The sequence below is a fragment of the Mustela nigripes genome, chromosome 9 (genome assembly GCF_022355385.1).
Source record: "Mustela nigripes isolate SB6536 chromosome 9, MUSNIG.SB6536, whole genome shotgun sequence".
NCBI lineage: Eukaryota > Metazoa > Chordata > Mammalia > Carnivora > Mustelidae > Mustela > Mustela nigripes.
The window spans coordinates 78,347,198-78,361,826 of NC_081565.1; the positions used below are offsets into that span (position 1 = coordinate 78,347,198).

The window sequence follows — 14,629 nt, forward strand, 5'->3', positions numbered from 1 at the left end:
CGTGGATGGAGAGGATGAATTAGCAGAAGGGGCTACATAACATATATTAGGCAATACATTAATTAACCAGCTTGCCTTATTACTCTTTGGTTGGTTTTGTTGTTGTTGTTTGTTTGTTTGTTTGTTTCCTAACTATGCTTCTTCAGTAATTATCTTGTTTCATTTTTTTAATAACTAAAATTCAGGGGGTGGAGGGTGGGAATCTTGAAGTTATTTTTGTTCTCCGTAAAAATCACCTCTCTTTGGCTTCCCTGTCCCTCAGCTCCTCAAGCAGTTCACTTACTCCTTTAAATCATTATCTGTAAAAATGGATAAAATAGAACCTATCTCAGTGACTTGCTGCAAAGATTTAAATGAGACCCTAAATGGAGAAAACTCACCACCGAAAACAGTTTGTAAACGGTAGCAGCTATGTTTTTACCAGTTTTTTCCTTTACTCACTGAAGGAAATAAAGTCCAATGGTCAGGGGAACTGCGACTGAAACCACCCCGTCTCTAACACAACAGCCCTAAATCGTAAAGGGAACGTTAAGTCCTAGGTATTGCGCTTACTGTAGCACAGTGGTGTTGGGCCATCCCGGCACAGGGCGCCAGGAGAGCATTCTCCAGAACTACACCGAATCACAAAGACGAACCACCTGGAGAGCTACTTAAAAAGACCGATTCCCGAGCTCCACCCCAGAAGAAGGCAAAGCATCGCCAGGGGAGAGGCCTGGGAAATCTTTTAAATCATCACCCCGGGTGATTTCTCGGACCGGGAAGTTTGGGAACGACTGAAAGGACCTCTCTCACGCCATTCCAAAGGCGGCTCGTGTAAGCCCTAAACATCATTTCTGTTTATTCGGTGGGCCACTGTTTCCTACAAAATCTGTCTCGGTGTTGTGTTCTTTTAAAGTGAACTTAAGCCACCCCGAGAGGTCAGCTCTAAGCAGGGTATTGTGGGGCTGGTGGTGCTTTGGGAAGGTTCTCAGTGTTTGGAGTTCACTCGCCGCCAGTTGCTAACTGGTCAGGCCCCGGGCCTCGCTTCTGCATTGCCTCATACCTCCCTGCTGATGAACTTCCTCCTGCAACGTGTCCTCTTTCGGGTCTAGCTTGTTTGTCCCGCAACTCCATGTCTTGAGCAGAACATTTGGTGCTTTCCTAGTGCAGGACGCTTTTGCTGGAAGAGTCGATTTCCAGGGATTTTACAGGCTGGCCAAAACAGTTTGTTCCGAACAGCGACGCCGGGGCCGCCGGGGCCGGGACTGGCAGCCAATCGGCCCAAGTTTCCTGACTCTGCACAACCACCCGTGACCTTGGGCGAGCGGGCGGGCGGGGGAGCGAGCGAGCGAGCGCCGCCTGCCCCGCTGCTTCCCGGCGGCGTCCGGGCGATGCTCTCTGACCGGACTTTAAAACGGAAAGGGGGTTCACGGACACGGGGCAGGGGAGGCTTCTCGAGCAGGCGAGTAGTTCTTTTTCTTTTTCTCTAGGCGAATCCCTCTTGCTAACCCCCGGGAGGGTTGGGGGGCGGAGGAGGGCGGCGGCTAGGGGAATAAGGAGGAAAGGGAAATGTCTGCCAAGAGCTCGAGACAAAGCGTGAGAACTCAGATGGCGAGAAGCGGGCTTGAGCGAGAAAATCGGAAGGAGGAAGGCTGAGGGCGGACAATCGGGTTAAAAATAGAAACGCAGTCTCCACAGGACTCGCTCCTTCCAGCTCCACCCTGGTGCCGACAGGCGGGCCAGTGACTCGGCTCCGCGCAACAAGCAGCCCGGCCGAGCTCGACCCCGCCTCCCGGACCCGGGAACTGGGCCCGGGGGCGGGGCGCCGGGCTCGCGACGTCACCGCGCTCCTCGTCGCCGCCGTCGGGGTTTTCGCTGACGCACAGACCCCGCCCCCCTCCCTCTTTCCCTCACTGCCCGAGTGCCGGGCGCTAGAGAGCGTCAGTCGGCCGGAGCGCGGACCTGTGTGCGCCTGGACTTGGGGCTCGCTCGCTCGCTCGCTCGCTCCCGGGAGCCAAGCAACTACCGCGGCCGTAGCTGAGGCGACGGAGAACACCACCGGCGGGCCCTCGCGGCGCCCAGGCCTTCCCTGCGTGCGTCCCGGTCGCCCTCGGAGTCGGCCCAACCCGCCGCCGCTGGAGGCGTGAGGTGACGACGGGCGAGTGCCGCGAGCAGCGTTAGCCGCCGCGGCCTCCGGTCCTCCCTCTGCCTCCTCCTCTGCCCCCCCTCGCTTCCCTCCTCCCACTTCCCGAGCTCCGGCGTGTCCCGGCCACGCTCGGTGCTACTGCAGGAACAAAGGAGGACCCCGCGGCGGCGGCAGCGCCACCTCCGCCACCGACCCGTTCCCGGCCCGCGGCGGCCGCTCCAGGGCGCCCGGCTCGCCCCTCCCGGAGGCCTGGGCCCGGCCCCACCGCGCCGCCGTCGCGCGCGAGCCCGGCTCCTGCACTCCTGCCCCCGCAGGGTGAGTGGTGCGGAGCTGGGGGAGGGCGCCCGGCGGCTCGTGCCCGGCCGGGGGATGGGGGCTTGGGGGGGTGGGGGAGCCCGGGCCGCCGCGGGCCTCTGGCGGAGCCCGAGCGGTGGCCTCCGGGGGAGGGGAGCCCGCCCGCCTGCTCAGGAAGCACGAAGACGGAGGCGTCATCCTGTCGGCGTGGCCCGAGGTCCGGCAGCCCTCGCCCCCGGCTCTCCTGCACCCGCACGGTCCGGAGAACAATGCCCGGCGTGTGGGCTCCGGGCCTCCCTCGGTCCGTCCCGGCCGCCTTCGGCGCGGCGCCCGGCGTGGGCAGCCGGACCGGGAGAGACAAAGGGGCCGCGGTGGCGGCCGCGCCCCCAGCCCCTGCTCGCCGCACGCCCCCCCCCCCCCTTCTCCAGTTAGCTGCCGCCTCGGAAGAGGAGCGGGTCAGGGCCGGGGGTCGGCGCGGGGCCGGCCTGGCCTGCGGAGCTGCTGTTCTGCATGACTCAGTGGTTTTTGGAGAAGGCCCTACTGGGCTCTCCTGAGCAAGGCCTCGGCGTAGGGGCATGGGGGGGGAGGGCTCGGGGTGGGGGGGACCAGTGGGACCCGGACTTGCTCGGAAATCCGCTGGAACGTGGGGGAGGGGGCTCTTCTGTCGTCGTGTTTTAGTTTTGCCAGCGTCGCCGCGTTATTCGCCCAAGATCCCTTTCATGAAGGAAATGGAGCACCTTCCCCTTTGTTTCGTGCATTTAGGCTGGTGAACGAAATTCTTGCTCGCTTCCACGCACTCCGTGGAGCTGTGTTTTGAGAAAAGGCCCGTGTTTATTGATGCCTCCTAAGAATCTGGTCTAAGGACGTTAGGGTAAAGTAGTGTATGTAGGTCACAGAACTCCTGGTTTTGAAACCTGGCATTCAGGTAATTTACAGACTTAAAAAAAAATACTAAAACAAATTTCATCTTATTCCTTAGCTTTTTAAAGTAGGATTTCAGAACTTAATGGGTGAAAATATTGCAATTTTTAGCTTACATGTTTGTTTTGTTTCTACTGTTTCCCAATAAAGAATTTATTGTAGTTTTCCCCTAATTTTTTGGTCTCAGGCCCGGTTTAAGCCTAGAAAGGAGACTTTAAAAATCAGAGTAGTCTCCTGCTCTTGGCAAACAGAGAAGGGAGATCTGGAAAGTAAGGACTTGCCCAAGGTCACTGGTTTTAGTTAGAAGTAAATTAGACTAGAACTCAGATCTCCAGTCCAGGTGAGTAGGCATTCTTAACATTTTCTAACATGTGCACCTGAAAACTAAATAGGAAGGTGTAAAAGCCTTTTTTTTTTTTTAATTCATATTTGAGGCTGGTGAGTTTTTATGTTACATGTCCAGATTTAGTTTTCTTTAAACTAAGAGTTAGAGGAAGCCACAAACTGTAAAAATACACATTTCAGAAGCTATACAAAATAAAAAAATAAACATTTCCTCTGTACCTGATAGAGCTGGCCCAGGAATGCACAAGTTTCTAACAACAAAACTTTAAAGTTACTGAATAGTAATGATACTGTATTTTTCTAAAATGGTGCCAAGCAGGAGGGAAACAGCACCTAATGGCAAACTACTCCCTCCCTCAAATTGCTGCTGAGCAGAAGGATTTAAACATGAGGATTCTTTCTGCCCCGGTGCTCTCTCTGCTGTGCTTGGTTTTTATAAACAAGCCTGACCATTTTGGCTTCATGAGTGATTAATGATGCATCTTAGTTGAAATTGAGATTGTTTGCTAGCCCTCACTACGTCAAGAAAAAACATTGCAGAGGCCTTACTGGCATCTTTTTGTCTTGTTTCCTTATTATATTAGATATATGAACGCAGCATCCTTAGTTCTTGGGGTTGTGTAGGAGTTGGCAGGCTCTAAGATATAAATAGAAGCTGATTTCAGAGGCCCCTGTTGACTAGGCTTTATGTGAGAGCCTCCATCCAGCTCAGCCTGTCACATTGCAGCCTTGTGACAGGCTGAAGCGCCCGCCCATGTGATCTAAGCTTCTGAGAAATATTAAGGCAAGCTTTGCACATGTGATGGCGTTTAAAAGCTGGCTTTCTAGGGGGGGAAATATACAAGATGGGAAGCTGTGTGGAAGACTAATGTCCTGGTGTTTCTTGGGTTTCAGTTGCAGGCTATTTATAGTAAATTTAAAGTAGAAGAGAAGGTGGGATACTTTGCAAGTGGAAATGGGTAAAATCATTGAGATTCCCCCCTTTTTTTTATATAAAGGAAAAGATTTTAAGAATTGGAATCGCTAATGTCAACGTGGGTTGACTCAAATTTAGACCAGTTTGCTATTAAAAAGCCATCGTCAGATGACCCTGGAAGTTAGTATAGAAACTGAGCTAGCATAATTAAACTGGCTTCCAGAAAGGAGCTCTTTGCATAGGGCAGATAACCACACATTGTTGGGGGGGGGGGCACATGCAAATAAATACATAATTTATTATTTGAAGCATTTTTGCACATATTAAAATTTTTTAAACCAAGCTAAAAATATTTATTAATAAACTTCATAAGTGATGTTGAAATGTTTACACTACCGTTCTCCAAAATGAGTCAGCTAAATTCCACTTACTATTTAAAGAGACCATGTCTACTAAATTAGTACCATTGTTTGAAGTAAGTTGTGGTTCTCCATCACCCTCCATATAAGCTTAATTGACTTGAAATACTAATTTTTGCTAACAAAAGGGAAGATTATTATCATTTAGCTGTTGGGGAAATACTGGCAGGATTCTGGCCAGGTCAATATTTATGAGTCCTCCAACTCTTTTATAGTCTTGATAAAAAGTGTTAAATACTTGTTAAAACTTACTTTTAGTAACTTACTAAAGAATGTATTCTAGTGTGTGTGATAGTGGGCAAAGCCATATGAAATTCTGGGAGATGACAAGCTCCAGCTTGAAGTACTTTCATGCACTTATTTGAAATGTTTTTTAGCTTAACAAATCGTAAGTAACCTCCATTTTCAGCATTAAGGCATATTTAAATGACGGTGACCACAAGTTACACAATCTTCCTTTGTTAAAATGCTCTCAAATACACTTTTTGTACATAGATATTTTAAGATGATATGGAAACTTCTCCACAGTTTAAATTTTTCATTGTGTGTTTTCACTTGGGAAAATCTACTAAATTTAGCATGGCATTACTATATTGGTGCTAAAACTTCTGAAAAGGCAAGGTAGCTTGCTGTACAAAGTTCTTTTTGGTAACCTAGCAATGAATATTAATTACCAAGGGTTGTGTGTTCACATTGCTTTATTTTGCCATATTGAAACAGCTTTCAAAGGTTTCATTTCCTGATGTGAGGAAGACAAGCACTTGTGAAAAGTTCTAATAGAGCCTTTGGCTGGAGAAATCTGTAGCTGATAATTTGTGCATTTGCAGGTTTCTGGGCACTGACTTTAAAGTGTTCAGACCCAGATTCCACACCTCAAATGCAGAATTTTAAAAGGAATTTCATAAGTGGCTGACCCCTAAATTCTTAAAGAGCTTTGCTTGTTGGTGCTAAGGTAACAGGAAAGGCTAGGTGACCTACCAGCTCTTTCCAGTGTTCTGTAAAGGTGTTGCAACATTTTTAAAAGTACAGTTGTTCTGCCCTATAGCAGAATTGTTGAATTATGGTGAGGCCCAAGTATGTTATAAGGTATTTTAAGAATGCTTTAGAGCTCCATCCAGTATGTGACCAGTTTAAAGAATCACCAGTAGCTATCAAGAGTTGATACTTGTGATCTTTGTAGATTTTTTTCATTTGAAAGTTCCATTTTATATATTTTTAGCAAAAAATCACCATTTGATATGGTCTGTCTATAGTATAGGAAAGCAGAAAGTGACTTTAAGAATGCCAATTGCCCAGATTGGTTTAAATGTAATTCCGAGATCTGGCAGAGTGACCTTTTCAGAAATTGAAACAAAGATCGTGGTGATAGGTGAAGTAATACATTTTAATGTTTTAATGCAAAAAAAAAAAAATTTTGTTCTAAAGAATGTGAAGTCCTTATAGTTCCTTCTTGTTAAAAGACAGTTTATTTAATGCCCATTGTTCTTTAAAAACAAAACAGTCATAATTTTCTTGGACTGCTCTTTAATGATTAACATAATTTGGGCCTTTGTTAGAAATACGCTTGGTGTTTAGAAGTAACAAAGGTGCACTGGTGGCTATCATGCTAATTTAGTGATTTTACTTTGGTAACATGCTAATGAATAAAATTTTGTTTTTGTTTCGTTTATAGCAGAAAAATATGGCTCAGGAGACTAACCAGACTCCAGGGCCCATGCTGTGTAGTACAGGATGTGGCTTTTATGGGAATCCTAGGACAAATGGAATGTGTTCCGTTTGCTACAAAGAACATCTTCAGAGGCAGCAGAATAGTGGCAGAATGAGCCCAATGGGTAAGTTTCCAAGGAAAAAACCCATTTGAAGAACTGGTGGACAGAAAATATAGAACCAAGAATTGGGGCCTAAGACTGAGAGTCAGTGCTGAGAGCCCAAGGGGAGAAGACCTGAGAAAAGCTTGAAATTAAAGCAACAGCCCAAGTACTTGCCACGACTGCATCAGGAATGAATGACTATCTATCTGCAAGCATCTTCTAGCTTTTTTGTTTCATACTTAGGTTCACTGGATGTGACTTTTTCATATATGCTTTTGTTTGGATACTCACTTAATTATAGGACTCTGCAGCGCAGTGAAAGTGCTTAAATCACTAATCTAATTAAATGCAAGTATTTGTTACTTATTAATAGTCTTGATACTGAGTGTTTGTAGTCTTGCTCTTTCTTACAAATCCTTTTTTAAAATAGGAACAGCTAGTGGTTCCAACAGTCCTACCTCAGATTCTGCATCTGTACAGAGAGCAGACACTAGTTTAAACAACTGTGAAGGTGCTGCTGGCAGCACATCTGAAAAATCAAGGTAAGATCGACCATTTCAGGCTTTTTATAATAATGCAAGGAGGAACTAAAGATCTCTCTGCTACCCATACTATGCTAATTATGAGTTTTCTTATATAAGGATGTTAATTTATCAGATGCCCTTGGCTTTGCTGGTGTTGCACAGTCTGGGACTCCAGGATCCTTTTAATACACGATCTTACAGGTCATTGAATAAAGATATATATTGTGACACACTCTGTGATAACTCTTCCAGGATTCTGTGTTGAGAATGCTGTGCTTTTATTTTCTTGTAATTGAGGTTTAGAGATTGTAGAGAGTACAGCTCTGCAGACTCCATTCAAATGCTACATGTGACATTTTGACAAAGCTGCCCCTTTTGCCCTTAAATTACAGGCATAGCTAAAAGTTCCCAGTTGGCTATAGTAGAACATTGTAACCGATCCAAGTGTGAATCGAAGAGCCATTTATCAAATTGTTTCCTTTATTCTCAACCATGTGTGCTGGGCATCCAACACTCTTTAAAATTTTTAGAGTATTTAGCTCCATTGATCATGTTGGAAATAATACATAATTTAAAGTTGAACTGACAACTTATCTTGCAAAGAAGTACCCTTAACATCTTTAAAAATGTTTGCTTGAACTCAAATAGAAATGTGCCTGTGGCTGCCTTGCCTGTAACTCAGCAAATGACAGAAATGAGCATTTCGAGAGAGGACAAAATAACTACCCCGAAAACAGAGGTGTCAGAGCCAGGTATGCTTTTTGTTTAATACTAGTTCCATTCTGGATTTAGTAGTATAAGGAAGAGTTGGTGGGGGATTATTTCCTTCCCGTTGAAGGATTAAATTGGAGAGAAAGCTATAAAATACAGGCCAAGCAAGAACCAGTATCTTCAAAGTTCCTCAAGTGTAACAGGTCATTCTTTATTCTTCTTTTTTCTTTGCCCATTCCCCTTCCCTAACCCCACTCCACAGATCAGCAAAATTTATAATCTGGGGACTGGAACTGTTAAGAATGTAATGAACTTAAAAGGTAGTTTACCAATATATTTTAAAGATCTTTAAATCACCAAAAAGTATTATTCATAAGCGGGTAGTTATATAGATTAAATTTCAAAGCCATGAAGAAAATGTTATATCAAAAGCAGTATCAGTCTTGATATTGTCAATATTGTAGAAAATATTGAGGACAAAGAACATGTTGAACACTAAGAAACTTTGAAACTGAAGAGTAGGATCCCTGTCAGATTTTGTATGAGTTGAAAACTCATTATGGAAGGGCATTTTGTTTCATTGAGTGGCTTCGCATCTCTGCTTCTGTGGCACAGTGGGAAGTGCACTGGTGCTGCCAGAGATTGGCTCGCTCTGATTTACCTGTACTGGGCCCTGGAACAGGTCTGTGCTCTTCAGGGCACATGGCTCGTTTTTTCTTGTACACAGCGTGGACTGAGCAAGCACATTATGAAACTTTATTGTGAGGGAATAGTATTTGTGGATTTGTAATCTGCTTTGGAGGCTGGCTTTTGCTAACATCACATCACAAAGCTTATGTGAATTATAGCAGTGTTAAATCTGTAAGGTTAAGGTAAAAATTCTTAAGTTCAGGTGAATCCATATTTAATATTTTGAAAGAAGTTCAATCCTTCTGAAAAAGCTGACCATATTAGTGTGTTTGTGAGGCTTTGCTTTGGTTCGGGTTTAACACAAAATTACTTTTGACCTTGGAACAGTACTCACAGTTGATATTTGTAGCTAGTCTCTGCTGCTCTTCATAGTAAGCATTCTATAGTTCTTCTTTGCCTTTACTGAATCATTTTCCCCTTGTTAACGTCCCTTCTTCCATGTATGTCCCAGGAATCACTCTTCAGTTTTCTGATGGAGCCATGGCTGTCACCCACCCACCCACCCCCAACTAGTCCCATAGATTCTTTACCATCATACCATCAGGGAACACTGTATTAAGGTTGTCTTAGAAGATTATTTGGATAAAGAGTAGGTGGAATATTATTCTTTTAGTCTAATATATTTTTTTTTTAAGATTTTATTTATTTATTTGACAGAGAGAGATCACAAGCAGGCAGAGAGAGAGGAAGGGAAGTAGGCTCCCTGCTGAGCAGAGAGCCCGGATGCGGGACTTGATCCCAGCACCCTGAGATCATGACCTGAGCCGAAGGCAGCGGTAAACCCACTGAGCCACCCAGGAGCCCATCTTTTAGTCTAATATTAAGCTATTAGTCTGAGTATGTTACTAATGTAAAAGAGTTATACATTTGGGGAGAATTTTAGAGTGAGCTGCCCTGAAACCTCTCCGCTTGCTCTAGAGTTTGGATTTATGCTTATACATTAGTGCTGGCCTTTTGTTTAAGCACTGATTTTAGCTTTGCATACATTACTTCGCTATTCTTTGGGTTTGGATTAATACTAAAATTCAGTGCTTCTGGTATAGTTGAATTTTATAAAAGTAGAATTAAATTTGGTATTTTGTTTTAAATACCTAGTGGTAATGTGGTGAACTCAATTTTAGCTTCATATTGACAAGTTTTATTTATGTCCTGTATGAATTAAAATTTAAAGCCCTTTTAGGTGGAGAAACAGATTTTTTAAAAGTAGATTCTATTTCTCATTGTCTAAATTCCACACCAGGTTTAGATAAGTTTTACAAAGGGTGGCTCAGTTGGTTGGACAACTGCCTTTGGCTCAGGTCATGATCCCGGAGTCCCGGGATCGAGTCCTGCTTCAGGGTCCCAGCTCCATGGGGAGTCTGCTTCTCTCTCTGACCTTCTCCTCGCTCATGTTCTATCTCAGTCTTTCTCTCAAATAAATAAATAACATCTTTAAAAAAAAAAAAAAAAAGCTGTGCTTTAAAAATTCTTGTTTTGCCTGTGGACTCCTTAATGGTCAAAATTTCACAAGTACTTATTAACAGTCTTAAAGACTTTGTTTGCTGATCTTTTCGAAAAGTTTTTTAAGAACTGTTCAGATCTTCTACCATATAAAGCATTTATTAAAATGGCAAAATGATTATTGTAAAACGTTGGGATCTGAAGTTAATTAAGGTTTAATGATTTAGGTTTTACTTGTTGCAATTTGCTGGATTTATCTATATAGTCTGTCTTTTGTATCAGTATAAAACTGACTTTATTATAGTCAAGTACCTTAGGAGTTGGCAACTTTATTTACTCAGTAATAATGAATGTGAACTGCCCTAATTAGGAAATTTGCCCTTAGGCAAGTGCAGTGTGGAAAAACTGGGCATGTGACCAACATCTCCCAGGTCTTTAGAACTTAGGATTGTTCCCTAGTACTAGCTGTTAAGAGTGACTTAAAAGGAATTTGAGTGTAATAATCATTTTACAACATTTAGAGGAGTGAGTATGTGTTGATTTGCAAGAAATTCTCAGATTGGAAAGTTTTGATATTAAAGTAGAAGATTCTGTATAGAGCACATTTTTTAAAGAAAGGCTTCATAAATGTTTTCACTAAAAATATTGCTGTCTCTCTTAAATATTTTTTTTTTTACTTAATTGTCATTGTGAACTTTTGACAGATACCTCATTTTTCACCCTTGTTTTTCAGTTGTCACTCAGCCCAGTCCATCAGTTTCTCAGCCCAGTACTTCTCAAGGTGAAGAAAAAGCTCCTGAGTTGCCCAAACCAAAGAAGAACAGATGTTTTATGTGCAGAAAGAAAGTTGGCCTTACAGGTACTACAGAACATAGAAGACAATGTGTATTTTATTGCTAGGATTTAACTGGGAGCTTCCTAAGAGACTGGTTGGTCTTATACACCTATAACAAAATGCCTGACTTTCAGGAACTGAAAATTTACAGAGTGGACTAGAAAGGGGGCAGGATAGTGGGGAAAAGTTGTGTTTGAGTCCCATTTTGTGTCTCTTAATTCTCTAAAACCTATTACTAGCTTGAGGCCTTCTGAATTTGCTTTATTGGACTGATAAAAATTCATCCTTTTTGATTCTTCCTTTGTTCTTCAGGGGGGAAGGTAGCTGAACGAAACAATAACCATCATCTTTGAGCCAGCCAGAAAAAAGTTAAAATTCTTAACTGTTCCTTTAAATCTCAGAACCCCATGGTTCTCTTTCCCTATTTTTCTCTTGAGGATGCTTTACCCAGTTTATATGTGGTAGGAGGAGGATTGGCATCCAGGTCAGTCTGGCTCCAGAGCCTGTGTGATTTCTACTCTGGTATCTGCGGGAGTTTATGGAAGGGTAGTTAGTTAAATTTCTCACTATGTCAAAAGAGGCTGAAAGCTCTTTCACAATTTAAAGTGGCAGACTCTTTAATATTGCAGAGAGCCATGAAAATCTGGTTCCTTTTCTGTAGTGACTGAGGCTTTTTTTCCCCTTTCCTTTTAATTACTGCAAATTCCCAAGTGACTCTACTTCCTCTTGTGTGTACAGGGTTTGACTGCCGATGTGGAAATTTGTTTTGTGGACTTCACCGTTATTCTGACAAGCACAACTGTCCTTATGATTACAAAGCAGAAGCTGCAGCAAAAATCAGAAAAGAGAATCCAGTTGTTGTGGCTGAAAAAATCCAGAGAATATAAATGACTACTTGTGAAGAGACTGAAACTTTGTTTTTATTTTAATATATCGTAGGAAAACATTAAAGAGCAGATGCATGGCCATTTTCCTTTGATGTTCTCCAGAGTTTTACTTTACACTTGTCTGTCTTATAATTGAAATTTTAGGATGTTTGGGTGTTTGTTACAGGCAGAAATGGATAGATACAGCCCTACAAAATGTATATGCCCTCCCCTGAATAAAATTGGATGGAAATCTGCACAGCAAATTGAAAATACACAGATAGGGACAAAATTTAGTTCCCATGTGCCAAACAGAATACATGAAATCTCTGCATGTTTGCAGCATATCTGCCTTTTGGGAATGTAATCAAGGTATAATCTTCGGCTAGTGTTATGTGCCTGTATTTTTTTAAAAAATGGTACACCAGAAAAGGACTGGCAGTCTACTTCTACCATAGTTAAACTTCACCCTGTTAATTTCCACAACATGTTCTTTGGAAGCAGGAGGAAAACCATAAAGAGGATCAGACCTTTCCATGAAACCAGTATTTGGTGCCATATGTAGACCTGGTTAATTTGTCTTCTAAAAGCTGTCAAATAAGACATTCTGTGAAAGGTAAACATCGCAACTGGTTATCATGAGTAAAGCCATCAGGCCCACAGGGTCTTGAGCGATCTTTGAAGCTTATTGTGCTAGCCTGCACCAGAAGATGTCTGCATTACTCTCATTGCTAAAAATGTTGTGTAGCACAGAACTGCACTGGGATTAATTTGTTTACAAGAAGAAATTAAAACTACATTTGGTTTTTACATACAGCAGCTCTATTGAATAACATGCATCTGAATTTTAAGTTGCAAAGGTATCTGAAAAGTTAATTTTTCATGTGCATCTTTTGTTGAATGTTTTGGTTCAAGAAAGAATGTTTAAAGCTTTTTTAAAGACTTCAGTTCTTAAATGTAACTGTACCCTTCTGCATGGAGAACCCTAACCAACACGGCTGCAGTAGACTTCTTAGTGGTATCCAGCACCACGTGCAGAGGGCCGCTTTATCATATTAATTGTACTTGGGTGTAGGACTCTAGTGTTCTTGGGTGTATTGCATGGGCTGCATTATCTACAGCATTGTACAATAACAACTAGAAGAGGCAGTATACTTCACTGATGCTTGTCTGGTAATATCACTTCTGTGTTATAATGGAAGGTTTTTGTGATGTATGAAACTTGTGTTTTTTATATATAAATGAGTATAGTTAGATTAGTATTGTGGTAATGCCTGTTTTCATCTGTAAATAGTTAAGTATGTACACGAGGCACTACTTCTGATTTATTGCAGTGTTCGGTCCTAGTTTTTACTTTAATTAAAGCATTCGATTTTGCTTTCAATTTTATGTACCTTAGTTCTGAGTTAGATCTGCAGATGTGTACAGATAGTTCATATTTATGTATTGCACATAATCATGCTATTCAGCATTGATGCTATATTGTATTATGTAAATAATAAAAGCCATGTACAGAGGGAAGCTTCCACTTGTCCATTGGGTTTTTAAGCCATAGTTAGAAGTCATAAAAGGGAATAGTTAGAAATTGTTTCAGCCTTTGTAGTTGCATATGTAGACTTTGCATGGCTATATTGTGAATTTTTTGAATTGCTGTCCCTGAATAGGATATGTTCAAGTGAGAACCATACATTGACTTTTGTGAAACATCAAGTATGGTACACGGTGGGCAGTTTATTTTTGAAGAAGTGAATAGGCGCTTTCTAAGACCACAACCATCTTAGAACTTAAGAGAAAGGAATGGTATTTTAGTTACCATTGCTTGTCTCCCTTTTCCATTCTTTTGCTTTATAGGTGACACTTTAGACATGACAATTGTGTACAAAAACAGGCATAGTTTTATTTCTGTTTTGGGTTTGGTTTCAATGTAGAGATGGGCCCATGGGGTAGCTGAAGCCAAAAGCAGAACCATGACTTTCAAGTGATGGATTTTGAATTGGAAATACCCTGGTTTGTGATCATCTGCACTAGTCCATTAGGTGCTGGTACTTTTGCTTCAAGTGGGGGAAATCCATGAGATAATATCCAGAAATAAGAAGATACTGAAGAACCACAATTGAGGTGAAAATTACAGTATTAAGAAGGCCAATATTTTTTTTTTCTAAGTTTAACATTTATTTCCCCTCAGTGCTTCACTCTGTCAACATTTGCTTGATATATTTTTAAAATCTGAATCAAGGTGGGATCTGGGGGATAAAGAAGACTTAGTAAGATGATGGGTCCTTCATTGAACTGTAACTTTGTGCAGCATGAGGTGGTGGTAATGTTTCCATACTTTTTTAAGCAATATTTAGAACAGATTGGGACTTGAGGATTTAACTTGTCAGGAGCATCAACTGATTGCGGAGAAAGTGCAAGGCAGCTAGTAAGATTCCATGCTAACTAGACTTGAGTGTTCTTTGGGCAAGATGGACTGGACTTTAACTGGAATGTACATTGAGATATTAAACATTTGAAGAATACACATGTTTCTCTTTATATAGACTCATGTCTACACACTCCTACTCCGAAAATGTTTTGCTGGGACTGATCATGGTAAGAATTAAGTATGATCTTAGGCTCGTCCTTTCCTCCAGTCTATTCAGTGGGCCTTCCTTTTCTGTAAAACGAGAGCTTCCAATTTGAACTAAAGTGGACTTCTGCAAAATTTGCATAATTTGTGAAGGAAAGAACTT

The 14,629-nt window shown here is 42.3% G+C and overlaps 2 protein-coding genes across 4 annotated transcripts in view; one reads left to right on the forward strand and one right to left on the reverse strand.

Annotated features, from left to right (window-relative positions):
- Positions 1 to 1,132, reverse strand: part of TMC1 (transmembrane channel like 1) — a 384,878-nt gene extending 383,746 nt beyond the window's left edge. The window contains exon 1 of the mRNA XM_059411859.1: positions 1,043 to 1,132. The gene's annotated coding sequence lies outside the window, so the exon portion shown is untranslated. The remainder of the gene's footprint in view (positions 1 to 1,042) is intronic.
- On the forward strand, positions 584 to 13,418 carry ZFAND5 (zinc finger AN1-type containing 5). 3 transcript variants are annotated; one of them, XM_059411862.1, is made up of 6 exons: positions 584 to 813; positions 6,693 to 6,852; positions 7,262 to 7,373; positions 8,004 to 8,107; positions 10,930 to 11,055; positions 11,770 to 13,418. In XM_059411862.1, the coding sequence occupies exons 2-6, from the start codon at positions 6,702 to 6,704 to the stop codon at positions 11,916 to 11,918; spliced, it is 642 nt and encodes a 213-aa protein (XP_059267845.1). In that variant the 5' UTR covers positions 584 to 813; positions 6,693 to 6,701; the 3' UTR covers positions 11,919 to 13,418. The 3 variants fall into 3 exon arrangements, with proteins under 3 accessions (XP_059267845.1, XP_059267844.1, XP_059267843.1); XM_059411861.1 differs by lacking the exon at positions 584 to 813 and adding an exon at positions 1,353 to 1,441; XM_059411860.1 differs by lacking the exon at positions 584 to 813 and adding an exon at positions 2,260 to 2,440.
- Positions 13,419 to 14,629: the final 1,211 nt, after the last annotated feature.

Coding starts and splice junctions, on each gene's coding strand:
- ZFAND5 (XM_059411862.1), top strand. CDS start 6,702: ATGGCTCAGGAGACTAACCAGACTCCAGGGCCCATGCTGTGTAGTACA. Junction 7,374..8,003: donor AGCACATCTGAAAAATCAAG/GTAAGATCGACC, acceptor GAACTCAAATAG/AAATGTGCCTGTGGCTGCCT. Junction 8,108..10,929: donor AACAGAGGTGTCAGAGCCAG/GTATGCTTTTTG, acceptor CTTGTTTTTCAG/TTGTCACTCAGCCCAGTCCA.